The sequence below is a fragment of the Berghia stephanieae genome, chromosome 9 (assembly GCF_034508935.2).
Source record: "Berghia stephanieae isolate SIO BIC M18660-M18661 chromosome 9, UCSD_Bste_1.3, whole genome shotgun sequence".
In the NCBI taxonomy this organism is placed as follows: domain Eukaryota; kingdom Metazoa; phylum Mollusca; class Gastropoda; order Nudibranchia; family Aeolidiidae; genus Berghia; species Berghia stephanieae.
The window spans coordinates 41,676,820-41,694,443 of record NC_088368.1 but is presented as its reverse complement, the minus strand read 5'-3'; the positions used below and the strand labels follow the sequence as shown (position 1 = coordinate 41,694,443).

The following is a 17,624-nucleotide window of genomic DNA, read 5'->3' as shown; positions in this document are numbered from 1 at the left end:
TGATTGAGTTGATCGTCATAACATAGACGTGTGAGCACAATGAGAAGCTGCTGCCGACGGGTCGATCGTGTGGGCAAATCCCGACGCTTTGCCCTACGTATAAATGGCCCATTACTTGTTCCTAATATTCACAAGTCGACTCCCCTCCCTCCCCCCCCCCCTCCACCCCCCTCCACTCCACTCCACTCCAAACCAACGTATCCCATGGAAATCAAAAGTAAAAAGTACATAGCTTGAAAAACGATAGAATATTTTTTGCATAAATCAGACCCATTTCCAATAATATTTCAAAGACTGTCGGGATAATGTTTGGACCCAATTCAAGACCAAGGCAAGTAGTAAAGGTAAAAGAATCAAGTGTTTGCCAAACCAGTCAGCTGTCGTACTTCAGAAAGTATTATATTATAAGTGACCATTTGGCTCAAAACGGTATTATGTCGGAAGGAACTAGATACTTAACAGCCGAATTTAAGGTTAAAACTGTTCAAAAATATAAATCGTTGGCATTAGCACCGTAAAATATAGTATCCGTTCTCTTAAATAAAACATATAAACTCAACACAAGTCTGATATGTCTGGCTATAAATTCAATTTCCAACATCTTAACCATCCCGACTTAATACCGTTTTGAGGCGAACGGTCACATATCCGTCAATGCATGACACAATCAGTCGGAAGGTGAACATTTTGGATTTGTATTTTTAAAAAAGTTATGAAAGAATATGATCCCCAAAGCTTTTTAATCTTTATTTGAAGTAAATCAGGTGATATTTATTTCATGAAGTTATAGTCAGATGTATAGGAAATATATCCAGCAACTTTTCTCGAAATTTCATATTTTTTCAACTAGACAAGCTGTAAAAAATGTTACGTTTTAGAAGTGAAATTAAGCTTTGATATTTCTCGAAGATGTGCAAAAAGGGTTGATTTAATCATTTATGACAAAAGCTCATTTTTGATAAAAATTGGCTTGCTAACTAAACTTGGCAATGTCTCGGTTCAAACTTTTTCACCATCCGACTGATTTTGTCACTTATGAATTTGGCCAGAATTTGGCCTTGGATTTGAGAGTTGTTGCCAAGATGAGTGTCATTTAAATCGATCGATATTTCAAGGGCAAGTTTTCTGGCCAAAATTTTAAATTTTAAATGGGCGTCTTTCTGGAATGCGGCAATTAATTGGTTAACATAAACAACTTGATCTTTCTCAGTCTCCTCCCCCCCCCCCCCCCCCCCCCGCCCCGAATTCTCCCGTCGTGATTTGACTGCATTATATAAATATAATGAAAAATAGAGTCTCTCTCACTCTCTCTTTCTCTCTCTCTCTCTCTCTCTCTCGTCATTATATTATTCGTGTTTTGTTTGTAACTGAAGAAGGTCAAAGGCCGAAACGCTGTTAGCTTTGTATTGTCTCCTTTTCTAGGACTCCCATTTACTGACTTTATATTTTTTCTCTATGTAAACTCCATTAACGATCCATTCGACAGTGGAGAAATCATCAATAGTCTAGTTTGCTGACGACACAAATCTAATATATATTTGACCCCCCGTCTCAAAACGGTATTATGTCGGAATGGACCAGATGTTAAAAATTCAAATTATAGTTAAACTGGTCAAAACTATGAAACGTTTGTATTTAGCACAGTAAATTGTGATATTCCTTCTCCTCTATAAATCATATACATTCAACTTAAGCATGCTATTTCTGGCTACAAATTCCATTTTTAGCATCTTAATCATCCCGACTTAATACCGTTTTGAGACGAGGGGTCACATATTACCATAACCAAGGAGAATATGAACATAATATTGCAAGACGATCTTGAGAGGCTTCAATTTTGTCCCTTCTATAGATAGTTTAAAGTTGACGCCACTCCGGTTTTTGTTCTTGTTTTTTGCCGTCCGAGTTTATGAGTAATTCTCACTAAACTGTATTAACCTGACTATAAACGGTCATGGTTTTACAAAGTGTTGTGTGATGATTCGTTATACTTCCGGATGGCAATGTTGTGAGCTTCTTAGCCGAGCGTTATACTATCTATAATCTTGAAAAATAAATAGTCAAAAGAGGAGAGAGAGAGAGAGAGAGAGAGAGAGAGAGAGAGAGAGAGAGAGAGAGAGAGTTAATGTTTAAGTGATCCGACCTCACCTGAATATAAGACCATGGGCGTTTATTGAGAGTACGTAATTTATTATTGTGCAAATATTTGGTAAAGTGACGACCACACTAATCAAATAATTCGAATGAATAAATGGACAGTGACAGTTAACATCTGCTGGAGACATAGCCTACCTTGACGACGTGCCAAAACTCCTCGTAAAGGTCTGTCATATTTTTATCATTTCTATTATAACTACATAAATCTATAAACCTACATAAATCTAAAACTGACTGACTTAAGGCCTTTCGCTTCCTAATCGTCCTATCGGGACGCCTCGGCTGCATCTCTTATCATCTGTGTCATGTGCTTCCACAGTTCACGGTCTTTTGCTGTGGATGCTAAGTTATAAGGTCTTCCTTTGATTTTAATTCTTTGTTATTCTGAAGGCGTTTTAGGTCTTGATTGAGGAAAGTATAAATTGACGTGGGTGGTCTACCTTGATATGTATTGTGTCCGGATGGGGTGAAAATGTATTCATGGCTTTATTAGCTGGTATAAATCTATATGTCAAAGATATGTATGCTTACTTATTTTGGCGTCCCGGTAGCTCAGTTGGTCGAGCATTCGCAAATGTACCAAGATCGTTCCCTGTGTAGTCTAGATTTTTTTCTAACCCCCCCCCCTGTCCACCCAGCAGTAGATGGGTACCTGGGTCTGTTTTATCTGTCGGAAAGTACATTGCGCTTGTTATCCAAAGTGTAACAAGCAATTGTTATTGTCTAGTTCACGCTATAAAAATCGAGAAAAACTCCGGCTTCATGGTCTTATGGTTCTGAAGGACTACTGTAATTACTAACTTACTAACTAATTTTATTCTCGTGGCCTCTCTCGGGACATAGGGCTGCTATGTGCTCCACTGAGAGGCGCATAGTTGAGTCCTTGGAAATAACATCTTGACTCACATCGTATCCAGGAGTGTAGCAAAAAACTCAGAGGTCCTATTTCTCATCATTTTATTTTTAAATTAATTTTTATTCATTGATTGATTGATTGATTCATTGATTCATTCATTCATTCATTTCCAAGCTGTCTTCTCTCATGAGGAGGATGCGTCCTGGCCAGCTGAAACGGCGTAGTTGGTTGGTGACCGTAACGCCCTGCAATATTATGGTTCTTTTTAAGAATTTCAGTAGTGGTTACTTGGTCTAAGTAGTTTACATTGGTATCGTTGTTGGAATGCGTTGAGACGTGTTTTTGTTGTTGATGTTGTATTTGGTTTTGTCCCTTGCATACATTTGCCATGTTTCGCTTTCGTATCAAAGGACTGATAAACCTGTTGATTTAAAGATGTTGATTTTGGTTTTTAGTTGGGCAGTCCTTGATTTCATTACCTTACCGGAGTTCCGTCTCCCTACAGACGTTGAATGTCATGGAACGCCATTCTTCACACTCAAGGGCCATTACCGAGCAGTTTATTATCTTTTTGCCAGTTGTTGCCTATCCAGGACTTCCTTGGCCTGCCCCGTGCCTTTCTGCCAGCTAGTTTTCCATGGAGCACTGACTTTTGGATGGTGTTGTGTCACCGGATGTGTTCAGAATAAGTCAGTTTTCTCATGTTAACTTCTGCCAACACTTTTCTGGACCTTTGGCCTGCAAGAACCTGCATGTTTGATTTCTTTCTGATCCATGGTATTCTCAGAATTCTTCGGTATATCCACATCTCAAATGCATTGATTTCATTATGTTGTATAATTTTCCTGATGCTGCATTTGCTTTTCCAATTCTGGTTGTGATTTTTTTGCTTATACCCCTTTCACCTCTAATTTTACTTCCTAAACATGCAAAATCTTCAGTGTTTTTGATCTTGTTTTGTGCGGCTGTATGATATTGCTTTTGGGTCAGAAAGTCCTTGGTTCGAGCTTCGTTCGGCGCACAGCAAGTCTAGATGCTCTGCGGTCTCGGAATCTTGCCCACAATGGGTACTTGTGGGACAAGCTTAAAGTCCCCACTGATGAAGCGATGTTGCTTTAAGGCAGGTTATCGACCGAAGTCGATTCGCTGCAAACCAATGCCTCCGGTTGCTGGTACAGAAAACTGCAACTTCTCTCCCAGTTTCAAGGAGTCAACGTTCCCGCGCCCTCGAGGGATTGAATTCGTACAAACCGACTTCCACTTTGTATGCGCATCTCTGTCCGAAGTCAAGGAAGTCAAGTACAAGGGATGCCGGGACTTATTTTAGCTCGAAACTGGGGCACAGTCCATTGTGCGCTTGAGACGGGTTTTGCCACATCCCCTTTCCATTTTTAAAAGCCAGTCAGGTGTAATCGTCTCCCGCAGGACATTTGTGTTTGTGTGTGTGTGTGTGGGGGGGGGGGGGGGGTTGGATTGAAGATGGGCCCGATAGGTAAGGCTGCAGTCCAGCGTAACCCCCAGGGGTCCTCACCTTACATTGAGTAACGAGTACCCAGTCGTCCACGTATCCCAGTCTCAGGGAGGAAGTGTTTGGCATGTCGCTAAAGTAGACATTAAACAACACTGGAACAAGAACAGATCCCTCAGGGTCTTCTCAGTTTCCTGACGTTGCTCGTGTTGTCTCCAGGACGACTAGAATTGTCTTTCCCCTAGGATCGAAAAGAAAGAGCAGCTTCAATGTCTTTTCGCACCTTATGTTTGTCCATGTTTCAGAGCCGTATTTCAGAGCTAGGTCCCTCGACCCCATTAGTTAAGTCATTCCATGGCTGGAACAGGTAGCGGTCAGGGCAAATCTATGATGCCGCTGAGGGTAATTGCTGCAATATTTCATAGTATCGCTCAGTTCCTAACATGAATATGAAAATTGTTTCCTCACCACAAGGAACGCAAGGGTTTTCTTTCATCATATGCCATGGTTGATAATAATGTATCCTCTTCAGGCTGCTCATAAAAGAGGTGTCAAAATAGTGATTTCTGAGCTATCAATGAAATTCATTTGTAGTAACTTGCATATTGATAATTTAATTCTAATCAGTAAAAATGAAACAAACATCAATGTAAAGTAAAAATTGATTGTCTCGACACATGTCAAGTTTTGTTGTCCGAGCAATAAAATCTTAAAAGATATGAATTTTATATTGTAAAATTTTTATTTGGCATGAGTTGGTGAGATTCTCATTTTCTCCTCCACTGTGATCCATGTTAAGAATTATGGCCAATTATCAGTTTAGTAATAATAAAAGATTTAAGAAATAGATGATATTATTATTATTCTTGTTATTTAAAGCATTTAATTGACTTAAATATGTAGTTTTGGGCACACTTGAAAGCCAACTATTAAATGGCTTGTTGACTGTTTTATATACTTTAATCCCTTACAATTCAAGTAAAGATTTGATTTTAATAAAATGAATGTTAGGCATTGTTGTTAAAAGATATATGCAGATTTTGTGTGGTTATCTCAGGAAATTGCCTTCTTGATAGTGTCATATTGGTGTCAATGTTTGAGTGTGTTTCATTAATTGTCTATGTATAGATTGGCCTGGTGTGCTAGGTTGATTTTTGTACTTCACGGAAGGCTCCAATAGGGGAATTGAAATATCCATCTCAATTACTCGTATTTTTGCATTTTGAATTAGTAATACAATGTAAGTTCAAGTTTTCCTTTTACGCACAAGTGAAAGTGTTAACATTTTCTATATTGACTAATAAAAAGCCCGCAATTTCGCGGGGAAAGAACTACTTTCATTCGATACTGTACTCACCATCATTTAATGAGGGCAGATTGGTAAACAACGTTGTCTGTGTAATTTGGTATATCTTCGGTTGATTTTTCTGTGTGGCCCAATAATATATTTAATAATATATTCCCTCAACTAACCCCAAGAAAAAAATAAACATAGTACCTTTAATTAACCCCAATAGGAAAAACAAACACCCTAGCACTTTAATAATAAATATGACTAACCCTAATAGGAAAAAAAATCATCCGATCTCGAGCTAACCCTAATAGAAAAAATATTGACAAATTGAATAAATAAACGCCTGACAAAAGATCAAAGGTGAAAATACAAAGTTAAAGAATACTGGGGATGTAGGAGCTTTCGGAATGTCTCCCTTTACTTAACTTATGGAAAAACAAACTTCCTAGCACCTTTAATAAGACTTATGACTAACCTCTCGAGCTAACCCTAATAGAAAAAAAAAACAACTCTCGGACTGCTTTGCACTACCTTTCAATATTTAACAAATCAAAATGGCGGCTCAAAATCAAAACAATGGTCAAATTTAGAAATTTTAAACTTTCACAAATCTATCAATGTTTGTTCTAGAGTTTTTAAAATACTTCTAGATGTAATGACAAATTGAATAAATAAATGCCTGACAAAATATCAACGGTGAAAATAAAATTTAAAGAATACTGGGGATGTAGGAGCTTTCGGAATGTATCCCCTTTACTTAACCTATGGAAAAACAAACATCCTAGCACCTTTCCTAAGACTTATGACTAACCTTAATAGAAAAAGAAATATCATCGATCTCGAGCTAACCCTAATAGTAAAAAAAGAATCAAAATGGCGACTGAAATACCTTCATGTGATCAAGTGAATAATATCACTATGGATGCCACGATTTGCTGAAAAATGCCAACACCCACACTCACATGTATACACCACACACAACACACACACACACACACAAACACAAACACACACACGCACACATACACACACAAACATACACGCAATTAGAACATACATAACAACACTGAACACTGAAATCAACAACACAACGGAAGTAATAATAATACTTGATGCCATAAATAGATGACGCAAATTGACAACTTTTTACAGTGTCAAAATTAGTTGATTTTGGGAGTCAAGTGTCGTCGTTGGTACATGTTTTATGATATCTGTTTGACTCAACGAACTTTCAAACTGACTTTAAATTATAAAAGGAAATCAAGTTATATGTTTATCTATCTGTAAAAAATACATTTCTATTTTTCAAATCTTTCAGTAGAGTTGTGCGCCGTATCAATTTTTTATTGACTCAAATAAGCACAATGTTCTCCACAATGCTATATTTTTTAAAGAAAGGATGTGTCCAGAGATTTATAGCTGATATTTCTGATAAATTAAATGGTCTTAATATGGTATTCCTGTGGGGTTGTACTGATTTGATTCTGATTGTTATTCTATTGTTTTATCTCTAAATTAGACAGAATGGAGTTCAATGGTATATCAGATGACTATGACTAAATGACCCTTTTTAAAGAAAGGAAATGATTCTATGTAATTTGAAAGGACACCGTGGTTCGTTTAGGATAGAATTGGTCAATAAGGATAAAAAGGTCGCTACTTGGGATAAACTATATGCTCTCGTAATTTTGAGTCCTCTTTAGACCTCATACTATATCCGTTTGTGGAAATCATTTAATTTAACTGTTCCAGTGTTTAGTTTTAGTTGTATTTGATGATTGATACTGCAATATTTGTAGCATGTCCAGTAACCTTGTTAGGTGATTGATTTGGAAGGACAACTGATTTTTCAAATGAAAATAAAATAATAAAGTGAAAGAGGCTGTTATAGTTTTCCCGATATACCAACATATGATAACACGATAAATATCCATAACTAGCTATCAGGGAGGGTTAATGGCCCCATGGGAGTTCCATTTCTACCACTGTATAGCCTGGGCTCTAGAATCGAGATGGTGTGCACCAAAATAAAGATGGGTCTCCTGTAATAGGAAAATGACATCACTATGGACGGCCAGCAGCTTTGATAAAAGTTCATTTGTTTGCCACAATCTGGCTCTTGATATCGCATTTTCCAGGTAAAGTTGAGTAGGGACACTCGCTGAATTATCGTGCGTGCCAGCGAACATGACGACACGAGCGCGCATTATTTGGCTAGGCAGTCGGCCTCTTCGAATGAGAGATGGACGTTATCATAATAATATAATAGCGTGGAGCCCGGGACGACCTAAGCAATTTTGGCACCGGATTGGGTCATCATTCAGACTCATACATATCTCGGTGGAACGTTCAATGTGCCCGCTTATTGGGATGGTCTAGTGGCGATCGACCAGAATTACACCGTTGCCCATGATATACCTCAAACAACTCCACCAACGTGGAGTCGCTGATCCAGAAGAGGTGATACAGGCGACGAATTTATTTACAATCGGCGAACCCGCCCGGTAGCCTCATCACAACACAACGCTTAATCAGATCTTCTGCGATTTTAGGCTATAAAGCGTATGTGGGAGTGGTGGAAACTCCGAAGGCGAATGCAATACAACAAGACAATATTGGATGAATTACTCAATCACAGATTCTGTCCTTTAGTTGTGTCCAATATAGTGAACTGTATTAAGAGGACAGTGCACATGATGTAAACACTACTTTTGGAGGCTCGGTGGTGTCTACGACAGTGAAATGAATTGAGAGGACATAACACATGTAAACACTATTTTGGGAGGCTCGGTGGTGTCTACGACAGTGAAATGAATTGAGAGGACATCACACATGTAAACACTATTTTGGGAGGCTCGGTGGTGTCTACGACAATGAAATGAATTGAGAGGACATCACATATGTAAACACTATTTTGGGAGGCTCGGTGATGTCTACGACAGTGAAATGAATTGAGAGGACATCATATATGTAAACACTACTTTGGGAGGCTCGGTGGTTTCTACGACAGTGAAATGAATTGAGAGGACATCACATATGTAAACACTATTTTGGGAGGCTCGGTGGTGTCTACGAATGAACAATACTCACAAAATGAAACTATTCATTAAAACAACAAGCCACAAGACTGAGATACCACTCTGTGTTGAGATATCTTTGTAATTAATCTTTGTCCACTAATCAAGGGACTGAATTCGGTAGAAAATGCATTAATCCCATTATCAGCTAACTTTTTTTTTCCTTTTGCCCATGATCCCAGCAGACCCAAGATGCCACAAAATCACCCCTTACTTTTGACAACGATTTTGGCGATCGTCGTTGGGACCTTTACACGTGCACAGGGCAATGGGAAAGAGCCATGCAGATGCTACCCTTCTGTTGGGAGTGTCGTCCTTCTTTACAACAGGCCACCACTTCATGAATCTGGTGATAAACCGGTGGTAGGTTATTCGTATTTGCAATCATCATCATCATCATCATCATAATAATAATAATAATAATAATAATAATAATAATAATAATAATAATAATAATATAATAATAATAATAATAATGATAATAATATTAATAATAATAATAATAATAATAATAATAATAATAATAATAATAATAATAATAATAATAATAATAATAATAATAATAATAAATAATAATAATAATAATAATAATAATAATAATGAAGTTATTGAAATTGAGGTCTAAAAACAATAAGAAAGAGCTGAGTGATGTTAAAAGGGAAGTAAGTCGTGACATCAATCCTTCTACTCTTTTGGTTCCTAAATTCTTGGGAGTGTGTATGTAACCAGTCCTTCGGGGTGCTAATATTGAATAGGTTACATAGGCTTACTCAGCAGAAAAATTATCCAAAGACCATTCTTCAATGTTTGTGATGTATAAAATAAATCTGTATAAGAAAAATGTATATAGGGAATGAGATTAAAGGAAGAGTGACGTCCCTTGATTGGACGTCACACATAGTCTGTGCGAGGACGAGAGACGCATGCGCACAAGCAACATGACGTTCTTTCTCTAATAACTTTTCCGCCGGTGACGTCACAGGGTGACGTCCAATCAAGGGACGCTACTCTTCCGCTAATCTCATTCCCTATTGCGTCGTAACAATTGTTACGATTTTGCTGCAGGTGGGAAAGGATTGGGTTTAAACAAAACATATTTCTGAAATCATTTTGTAATTACTTTGATTTCTTTTCTTTTACTCTCGAAAAGTCTAAGCTTGGCCATAGTATTGCAGGAGCTAAAGTTAAAGAGTTTTCAATGTAAGAGCCTTTCAATTATCGCAACGTTCAACAACGAAAGGAGATGAGAGGGATCAAAGACGAACAGGTCGACCCCGAGTAATAACGGCCAATAATGATCAAACAATTGCTCGAATAACAACCGACACCTCTCTTAAGCCACCGACATGGCTGTTGACAACAACAGTACATGTTGGACAAAGTTTGGAAGACTTGCGAGGCCTTTAATGCAACACCAATTAAACAACGAAAAAGTCATTGGTGCACGAACGATAGTTACAAATCCAGACCCCAATCTGAATGAGCACCTCAGAGATCTCCCCCCCCCCCAAATTACAAGAGAATAACAGTGTCAAGCAAGTAATGTTTATAAGCTTTGGGACGTTGTTGATGCAGAATATGATACATAAACCCCTTGATAAACTCTATGGGTAGACTTCTTCGAGAAATGATTGGAAATTGTGGTAGCCATGCGCGGTACTGACTTTGTTGCGTCGAATTTTTCCTCCAATTTCTGAAGAAGGGCAACCCATTTTGTGTTGTTAGGGTCGTCGTTACCTTTAGGATTATGCCTTGATAATACTTGGCTCACTTATATTAAAGGTATTTCTGTAATACAACTTTTGTCCAATTTTGTCTCTTAAAATTCAAGTTAATTGATTCAAAACAAGTGTTAATAATGATACTAAGCATATTTATATAGCACCTTTCAGATACTTTTGCGCACGTACGTATGGATAAACATGAATTTCCACGTTTCATTACAGAAAATGAGATATTATTACGACTTCAATAAAAAGCTTGCAATCGCGTATGAAGAAGGGAACCATGAAATTGACTGGGCATTCTATGATGGAAACAAAGGAGTCCATTATGAGAGAAAACGGGACGGAACTTGCACGTGAGTGTGATCCTTACCTTACCTTATCCTCTTGGTTGCTTAGTGAAACTACAAAGCGGCCAGCAAAGTTTCTCCATGCATTTCTGTTTGGGCCAGCCAGCCAATTCAGCTAATTCCATTTCTTTCCAGATTCTTTCATCTTCTCTTTGACTGTTCTCCTCCGGATGCTCAAAATTGTCTGCCTCTTTATCTCTTTCCCGGTTCCCACTGTGTGGGTGGCAATAAGTCAAGGATGTTTTGAAGAAGAAGGATGAGGAGGAGAAGAGGAAGAAGAAGAAGAAGAAGAAGAAGAAGAAAAAGAAGAAGAAGAAGAAGAAGAAGAAGAAGAAGAAGAAGAAGAAGAAGAAGAAGAAGAAGAAGAAGAAGAAGAAGAAGAAGAAGAAGAAGAAGAAGAAGAAGAAGAAGAAGAAGAAGAAGAAGAAGAAGAAGAAGAAGAAGAAGAAGAAGAAGAAGAAGAAGAAGAAGAAGAAGAAGAAGAAGAAGAAGAAGAAGAAGAAGAAGAAGAAGGAGTAAAGCATGTTTCTAGAATATAAGAACTTGTGTTTTCACGATTCTTTATAATTCCTGTGCTCTGTAAGGCAGTCCGGACGTCAATAAATGAATCGTATTTTATTACATTGGAATCTGCATAAAGGCAACAAAATCCGTTGAGATATTTGTCTGAACCTCTTATCCACCCGGCAATGATTGAGTAGCTGTTAGACCACGAGACCGCATAGACGCATAATGACTTGAGTGATGTCGATTCCGTTCCTTCTATAACCATTTAAGACGCAAACTTTGAACTTTGGAAGTCTGTGTTGTCAGGAAATGCTCAAAGGGGAATCTCTAGTGATAAACATGTGCGGTTATGTGATCTAGTGGTGAAACAATCGCCTTCGGATCAGTTGGTTCGGGGTTCGAGTCCATAGCTGGGACTAGTTGATTTTTTTGGAAAGAGCTTTTGACTTCCATTCTCTCACCGTGCTCAGATGTAAAATGAGTACTTGGCCGTACGCAGCGTTGTCTCTGTATGAAAATAAAACCCATTGTTTTATCGCCTAACAGGTATCATGTCTCGACCCTACAAGTGAAATGTTGCTAGTTTGCTAGAGTCCCACATCAAACCGCTTTGGGCACGTTTGGTGGATATTGCGCTATATCAATCCTCTAGTTTTTCCTCTTCACCTTCACATTTTTATAAATTTGACTTACTTGATTTATTGCCGTTCACCCCCTAACAACCGACTTTGATGCCTCGACAGCTTGTCTAATTCTATTGACGGAATCCCTCCATTGGCTTGAGATCATTTCCATTACATTAGATAGCCCAGTTTATAGAGAGCTTATACTACAGCTTATAGTAGATTAATATGACTTTGATATTCCACACTATTGAAGATTTCACAGCCTAATTTACGTTGTCTCCACAGCAAATATACAAAAGAGTACCCATTAACTCCGTGTGTACCCGATGAGGCTGAGTATGTGGGCGTATCTATTGAAAATGGAGTGGAAGTCGATGGTTGGAAAGTTATAACGGTAAGCCTTGTTCATTTAACTCATTAGTTGTTACATAAACCGGAAAGAGTAGGGTTATTACCTTTGCACCAATTATTTAGCAATGACTATGAAAAATGTTTTTTTTTCTCTTTTTGAGGAAAATTTTTGTCTAAAATCAAAGCCCTATCTCCACTGAGTAAAAATGTTTTTGAATTTTGAAAATCCATTCATAAATAAACAAGTTATGCAGTTTCAAAGGTGTCATTTATTTGGATGACCCGCAAAGAGGAAAAAAAAAAACCGCGAAAATATGGGACGCTTTTTCGGCATTTTTTTTCGACCTTTGGTTGTATCTTGCGTAATAAGTGGATTAAAAGATTGAAACTTGAAGAGCAAATTAGGATGGTGTTTTGTAAAATACGGGAAAAGTACTAGTCATATTCATATGAAATTGTACAACCAAAAAGAACAAATGTTTATGTATTACCTTGTCAGCGACAAAACCTCCACGCCCAGTAGTTTTAGAAATATTTTACTCCAAAGAGTAAAAATCTAATTTTGACGGTCTTCTGGTTATCGCACGAATTATATCGCTAGACATAATCTACAATGACCTATTTTCTAACTGTGTTCCAACTTTCAGTCATATTCATCGATAAACAGCGTCGTAATTAATTTTTTAAAATATCATATACGGAACGGCTTCGTTCCATATTTTGTCGCGAATTCGGGCACTTCGTGAGCGAAAAAGAGGCCCAAAGATTTGTGCGGGATAGTCATTGCTAAATTATTAAAATGTATGTCCTTATCACGAACAAACTCCATAAAGGTTTGTGAGTCCAGTTTGGGTTGGTTCCTATATTGTTGTCTTTAAAGTTCAGGAGATCTGAAATATGGACCCATTATTCTGCTTATATACTCTTTGAATTGCCCAGTTGGGAGTGCGAGATAGATATCTCTAGCCCTGCCTGTCAATTGGCATTAAATGAATAGCGAACAGATTCGTTTGTTCCAGCCAAAAGTGAGAGCGATGCGTTCGAACATGGAAAATAAATTCTCAATGTTATGCTCAGAAATACGTGGTAAGAGAGACAAAAATGAGGGTAAAGGTTTTAAGTCTTTTTCGTCCTCCATGTCCTTATCGTGAGTCGCGTCTGACTTGCACTGAGATTGACTGTCTTGACTATAATAGTAACAGAGGGAGCCTGGAAACCAAGGTGATTTAATATTCTTACTTGTAATTCTGCTTTAGTCGGATTGCTATTTAGTGGAATGTTATTATCTTCAGCTAAACGAATAAGTTGGTCCTTGTCTAGATTTAATATTTCAGCAGGATCCATTCTCATTCAAATATAAAAGAATGTCACGTCTGACACACAACGAATAAAAGCTATATGAGCACGTTTAGTGGATATTGCACTGCATAGAAGCTCAAGTTTCTTTTTAACTATTAAAGTACTCCTGTTGCTTCTGCTGCTGCTACTTCCACTTATGATAATACTATAAGGCTATATCCCTCACCACATGTTGTATTTATTTCCAATTCCATTCCATTTATTTTCTAATAATAGTCTACAATTTATTTTATTTCTCTTTCTATACTGCACTACACAGTTCCTCCCCGTACCTTTTACACATATCTATTGTTCTATTTTAGTTCGCGCTCCTTTACAAAGAAGCATAATATTTTCTGTCCTATCAATGTTTTTGTTTGTTCACCTTAACAACGCCACTATCACATTATCTCATTCATCTGTAGTGTTTCATTCATACTGTTTTGTTGATAAAGACGAAACCCGAAACGTTCACACTACCTGTATTCGTCTAATAAATTGAAGCTTACAATTCCATACGTATCGTTAATAGTAAAGGAAAGGAAATCAAGTTTAACAATAACAAAAAATTATTACAGAACCTAGTTTTTACATCTACAAAATGGATGGGAACCACATAACTCTATTTATCCTTCCATTCTGCTTGTGTTTCTACTTCTACCAACAAATAGCGAACACCTCAGCACATAGAAATAATTTTTTAAAGACCCGACAGTTGCTGTACGTGGTATCGTGTCCAGTCTAGAAAACTCTCTCTCTCTCTCTCTCTCTCTCTCTCTCTCTCTCTCTCTCTCTCTCGCTCCGTCCTCGTGCATCACTTTTATAGCGATAGTACGAACCCCCTGATTAGATAATTGAGGAGTTCAGATTAACTAACAAACCGAGGAGGATTCGGTCATCTCCGGAATATATATGGTGACGTCATAGCAACCAGAGCCAGGACGTAACACCTGTCACCTTGAATATCTAAAAGTTTCATAATTATTAAGAGATATAAATTTTAGTCGCTGATCTTGATTTAAAAGTCAATAATTTACGCTTTCAAAGATTAAATAGCACTTTTAAAATCCCTACAAGTATGCCGTTTGGCATTAAATTTCATTTTAATGAGTTAAAATAAGATAAAGTTGCTTGTAAAGTTCTGAAACTGGAGTCAAGTGGGCAGGTGTGGATTTGTTTCATCACTTTAAATAATAGTTTTATTTTTCCACAGGGCCCGACCAGCTACCAACTATTTGTTTTTAATAAAGCCAATTGCCATTTAACACGCATGGTAAATGTTCCCCAATCACCAGATAAAATTGATGTGAGTGTATATAACTTCACTGAACTCTTACCTAATGGCAATAGAATCTTTGAGAAATATGTGGACGATTGTGTCGTTAAAGAGCAAACAGCAAAAAAAGAAACAACAACAACAACAACAACAACAACAACAACGACGACGACGACCCCTGGGAAGAAGGATAATTATAATATAATAATTGAGATGCTTAACAAAATTTTGGTAGATATAAAGAAGATCTTGTTTGATTTTCCGCAATAAAGTAATTTTTTTGGTATCTATAACTGTTTTACAGTGCGCATACTCCATCTTCTCCCTGTGCTCTGTTGTTATTTAGACTTTTAAAAGCATTTCTCACTTCTCTTGGTGTAATAGGTTTAAATAGTGGATCTCCGTCAAAAGAGCTTACGTGTGGCGTTTTGTTGTCTTGAAATTTTGTTTTATAGTATTCAAAAAGAACATTTGAAATGTCATTGGGGTTAATAATTAATTTTCCCGAGTCGTCCTCTATCTTTGGGTTTTCAAATGGTCTTTGGTTTATTAGTCTCACAGCTTTATACATTGCTTGATCGTTGTTGCATTTATTAATAGTATCAACTTTTTTTGTCCAACTCTTCATTTCTAAGATCAATTACTCTATGTCTTATGCGGTGTATTATTTTGTTTCGTTCATATTTGAGTTTCTGTCTTTCTCCTTCCTTTTTTGAGTTTTGTATTCTTATTCGCAAATCTTTTTGTTGGTTAGATAATTGAGCTATGATGGTGTCATACGTACGGCCTTGTCTTTGGTTGTAGTTCTCCCGGCGCTTTGAATTGCAGTATTTAAAATTTCACTTCGTACACGTGACCATGCTTCGTTGGGTGTGTTGTTGTTGTTCGTTAAATTGTCTAGTTCAGTATTGAGTTGTCGCTGGCATTGTTTACGACATCGTGAGTTACCTTTTTGACAATCTTTGTATTATTTATTTTTGGTTTATGAATTGTTGTGCTATGTTTTCTAGATATGTCTGCCGCCTTCGATACTGTCAATCGCCAATCCTTGTCAAATATTTGAAAAGAACAGTTATGGAAGATGAAGTTAGATTAATCAGATTCCTTACAAGTGAAACCTGGATAACCACCAAAATAATCGGAGCCTCAGATCATAAATCATTCCTTGGCAACATCGGTACACCACATGGAGACAGCCTAAGCCTTGTTTTATTTAACATTTACCCAGAAATTGCTTTGAGAGATGTGCGTAAATCTGTACCTTCGGCTCAATCACGTATTGAAAATGAAATCCACATGGAAATTGCATATTCAGACGACATCGACTTTATTGGTCTGCAACAAGTCAATGTAAATGACATCCAAAAACCCTTGCAAAATCATCAACTGTACGTAAATAGTGACAAAACAGATGTAACATCATTGTCAAGGAAAAAAGATGGATGGAGAGCCACGAAAAAAGTAGGATCATTAATAGAAAATAAGGAAAATGTAGAGAGAAGAAAAAGTTAATCGACGGCTGCATTGAATAATTTACTACACATATGGATTAGAAAAGATAAAATAAAATAAAATAATAAAATCAAATTATACACAACCTTTGTAAAATCCGTGCAATATACAACTGCGGAACATGGGCACTGACTGGAGCCGAAGAGCCAAGATTAGACAGATTCCATAGAAAAAAAAATGAGAAGAGTCCTGAATATACGATACCCCACAAAAATAAGCAATAAAATACTGTATGAAAATGTAATGAAAGACCCTTATCCATTCAAATCCTGGATGCAAGATGGCGGCTTCTTAGGCATATACTCAGAAGAGATGAAAATATACCAGCTAATAAAGCCATGAATACATTTTTCACCCTATCTGGATACAGGAAATATCAAGGTAGTCCACTCACGTAAATTTATACTGTCCTCAATCGAGACCTAAAACGCCTTCAAAATAACAAAGAATTAAAATCAAAGGAAGACCTTATAACTTAGCATCCACAGCAAAAGAACGTGAACGGTGGAAGGAAATGACACAGATGGTTAGAGAGGCAGTCGAGGCGTCCCGATCGGATGATTAGGAAGCGAAAGGCCTTAAGTCAGTAAATCAATAACAATAATAATGATAATAATAATAATAATAATAATAATAATAATAATAATAATAATAATAATAATAATAATAATAATAATAATATAATAATAATAATAATAATAATAATAATAATAATATAATAATAATAATAATAATAATAATAATAATAATAATAATAATAATAATAATAATAATAATAATAATAATAATAATAATAATAATATAATAATAATAATAATAATAATAATAATAATAATAATAATAATAATAATAATAATAATAATAATAATAATAATAATAATAATAATAATAATAATAATAATAATAATAATAATAATAATAATAATACCGGTGAGGCAGATTTTATAACCAATTTTACAAATCAATTTTACATTTTTGACAATTCTTGCTCGGATAAATACAATGTTAAATGCAACGATACAGATGCCTACCCCTTATCCATATCGCATAATCAAGCCCATACTTTGATGGAAACTAAGACCGCTGCA

General features: G+C 36.6%; 1 protein-coding gene across 2 annotated transcripts; it reads left to right on the top strand.

Moving 5' to 3' along the window:
* Positions 1–2,154: 2,154 nt before the first annotated feature.
* Positions 2,155–16,982, top strand: LOC144979393 (uncharacterized). Of its 2 annotated transcripts, none has more exons than XM_078926042.1 (5): positions 2,155–2,322; positions 9,035–9,215; positions 10,799–10,932; positions 12,345–12,453; positions 14,962–16,982. In XM_078926042.1, the coding sequence occupies exons 2-5, from the start codon at positions 9,045–9,047 to the stop codon at positions 15,292–15,294; spliced, it is 747 nt and encodes a 248-aa protein (XP_078782168.1). In that variant the 5' UTR covers positions 2,155–2,322; positions 9,035–9,044; the 3' UTR covers positions 15,295–16,982. The 2 variants fall into 2 exon arrangements, with proteins under 2 accessions (XP_078782168.1, XP_078782169.1); XM_078926043.1 differs by having other exon boundaries at positions 2,241–2,322; positions 9,038–9,215; positions 14,962–15,393.
* The last annotated feature ends 642 nt before the right edge of the window (positions 16,983–17,624 follow it).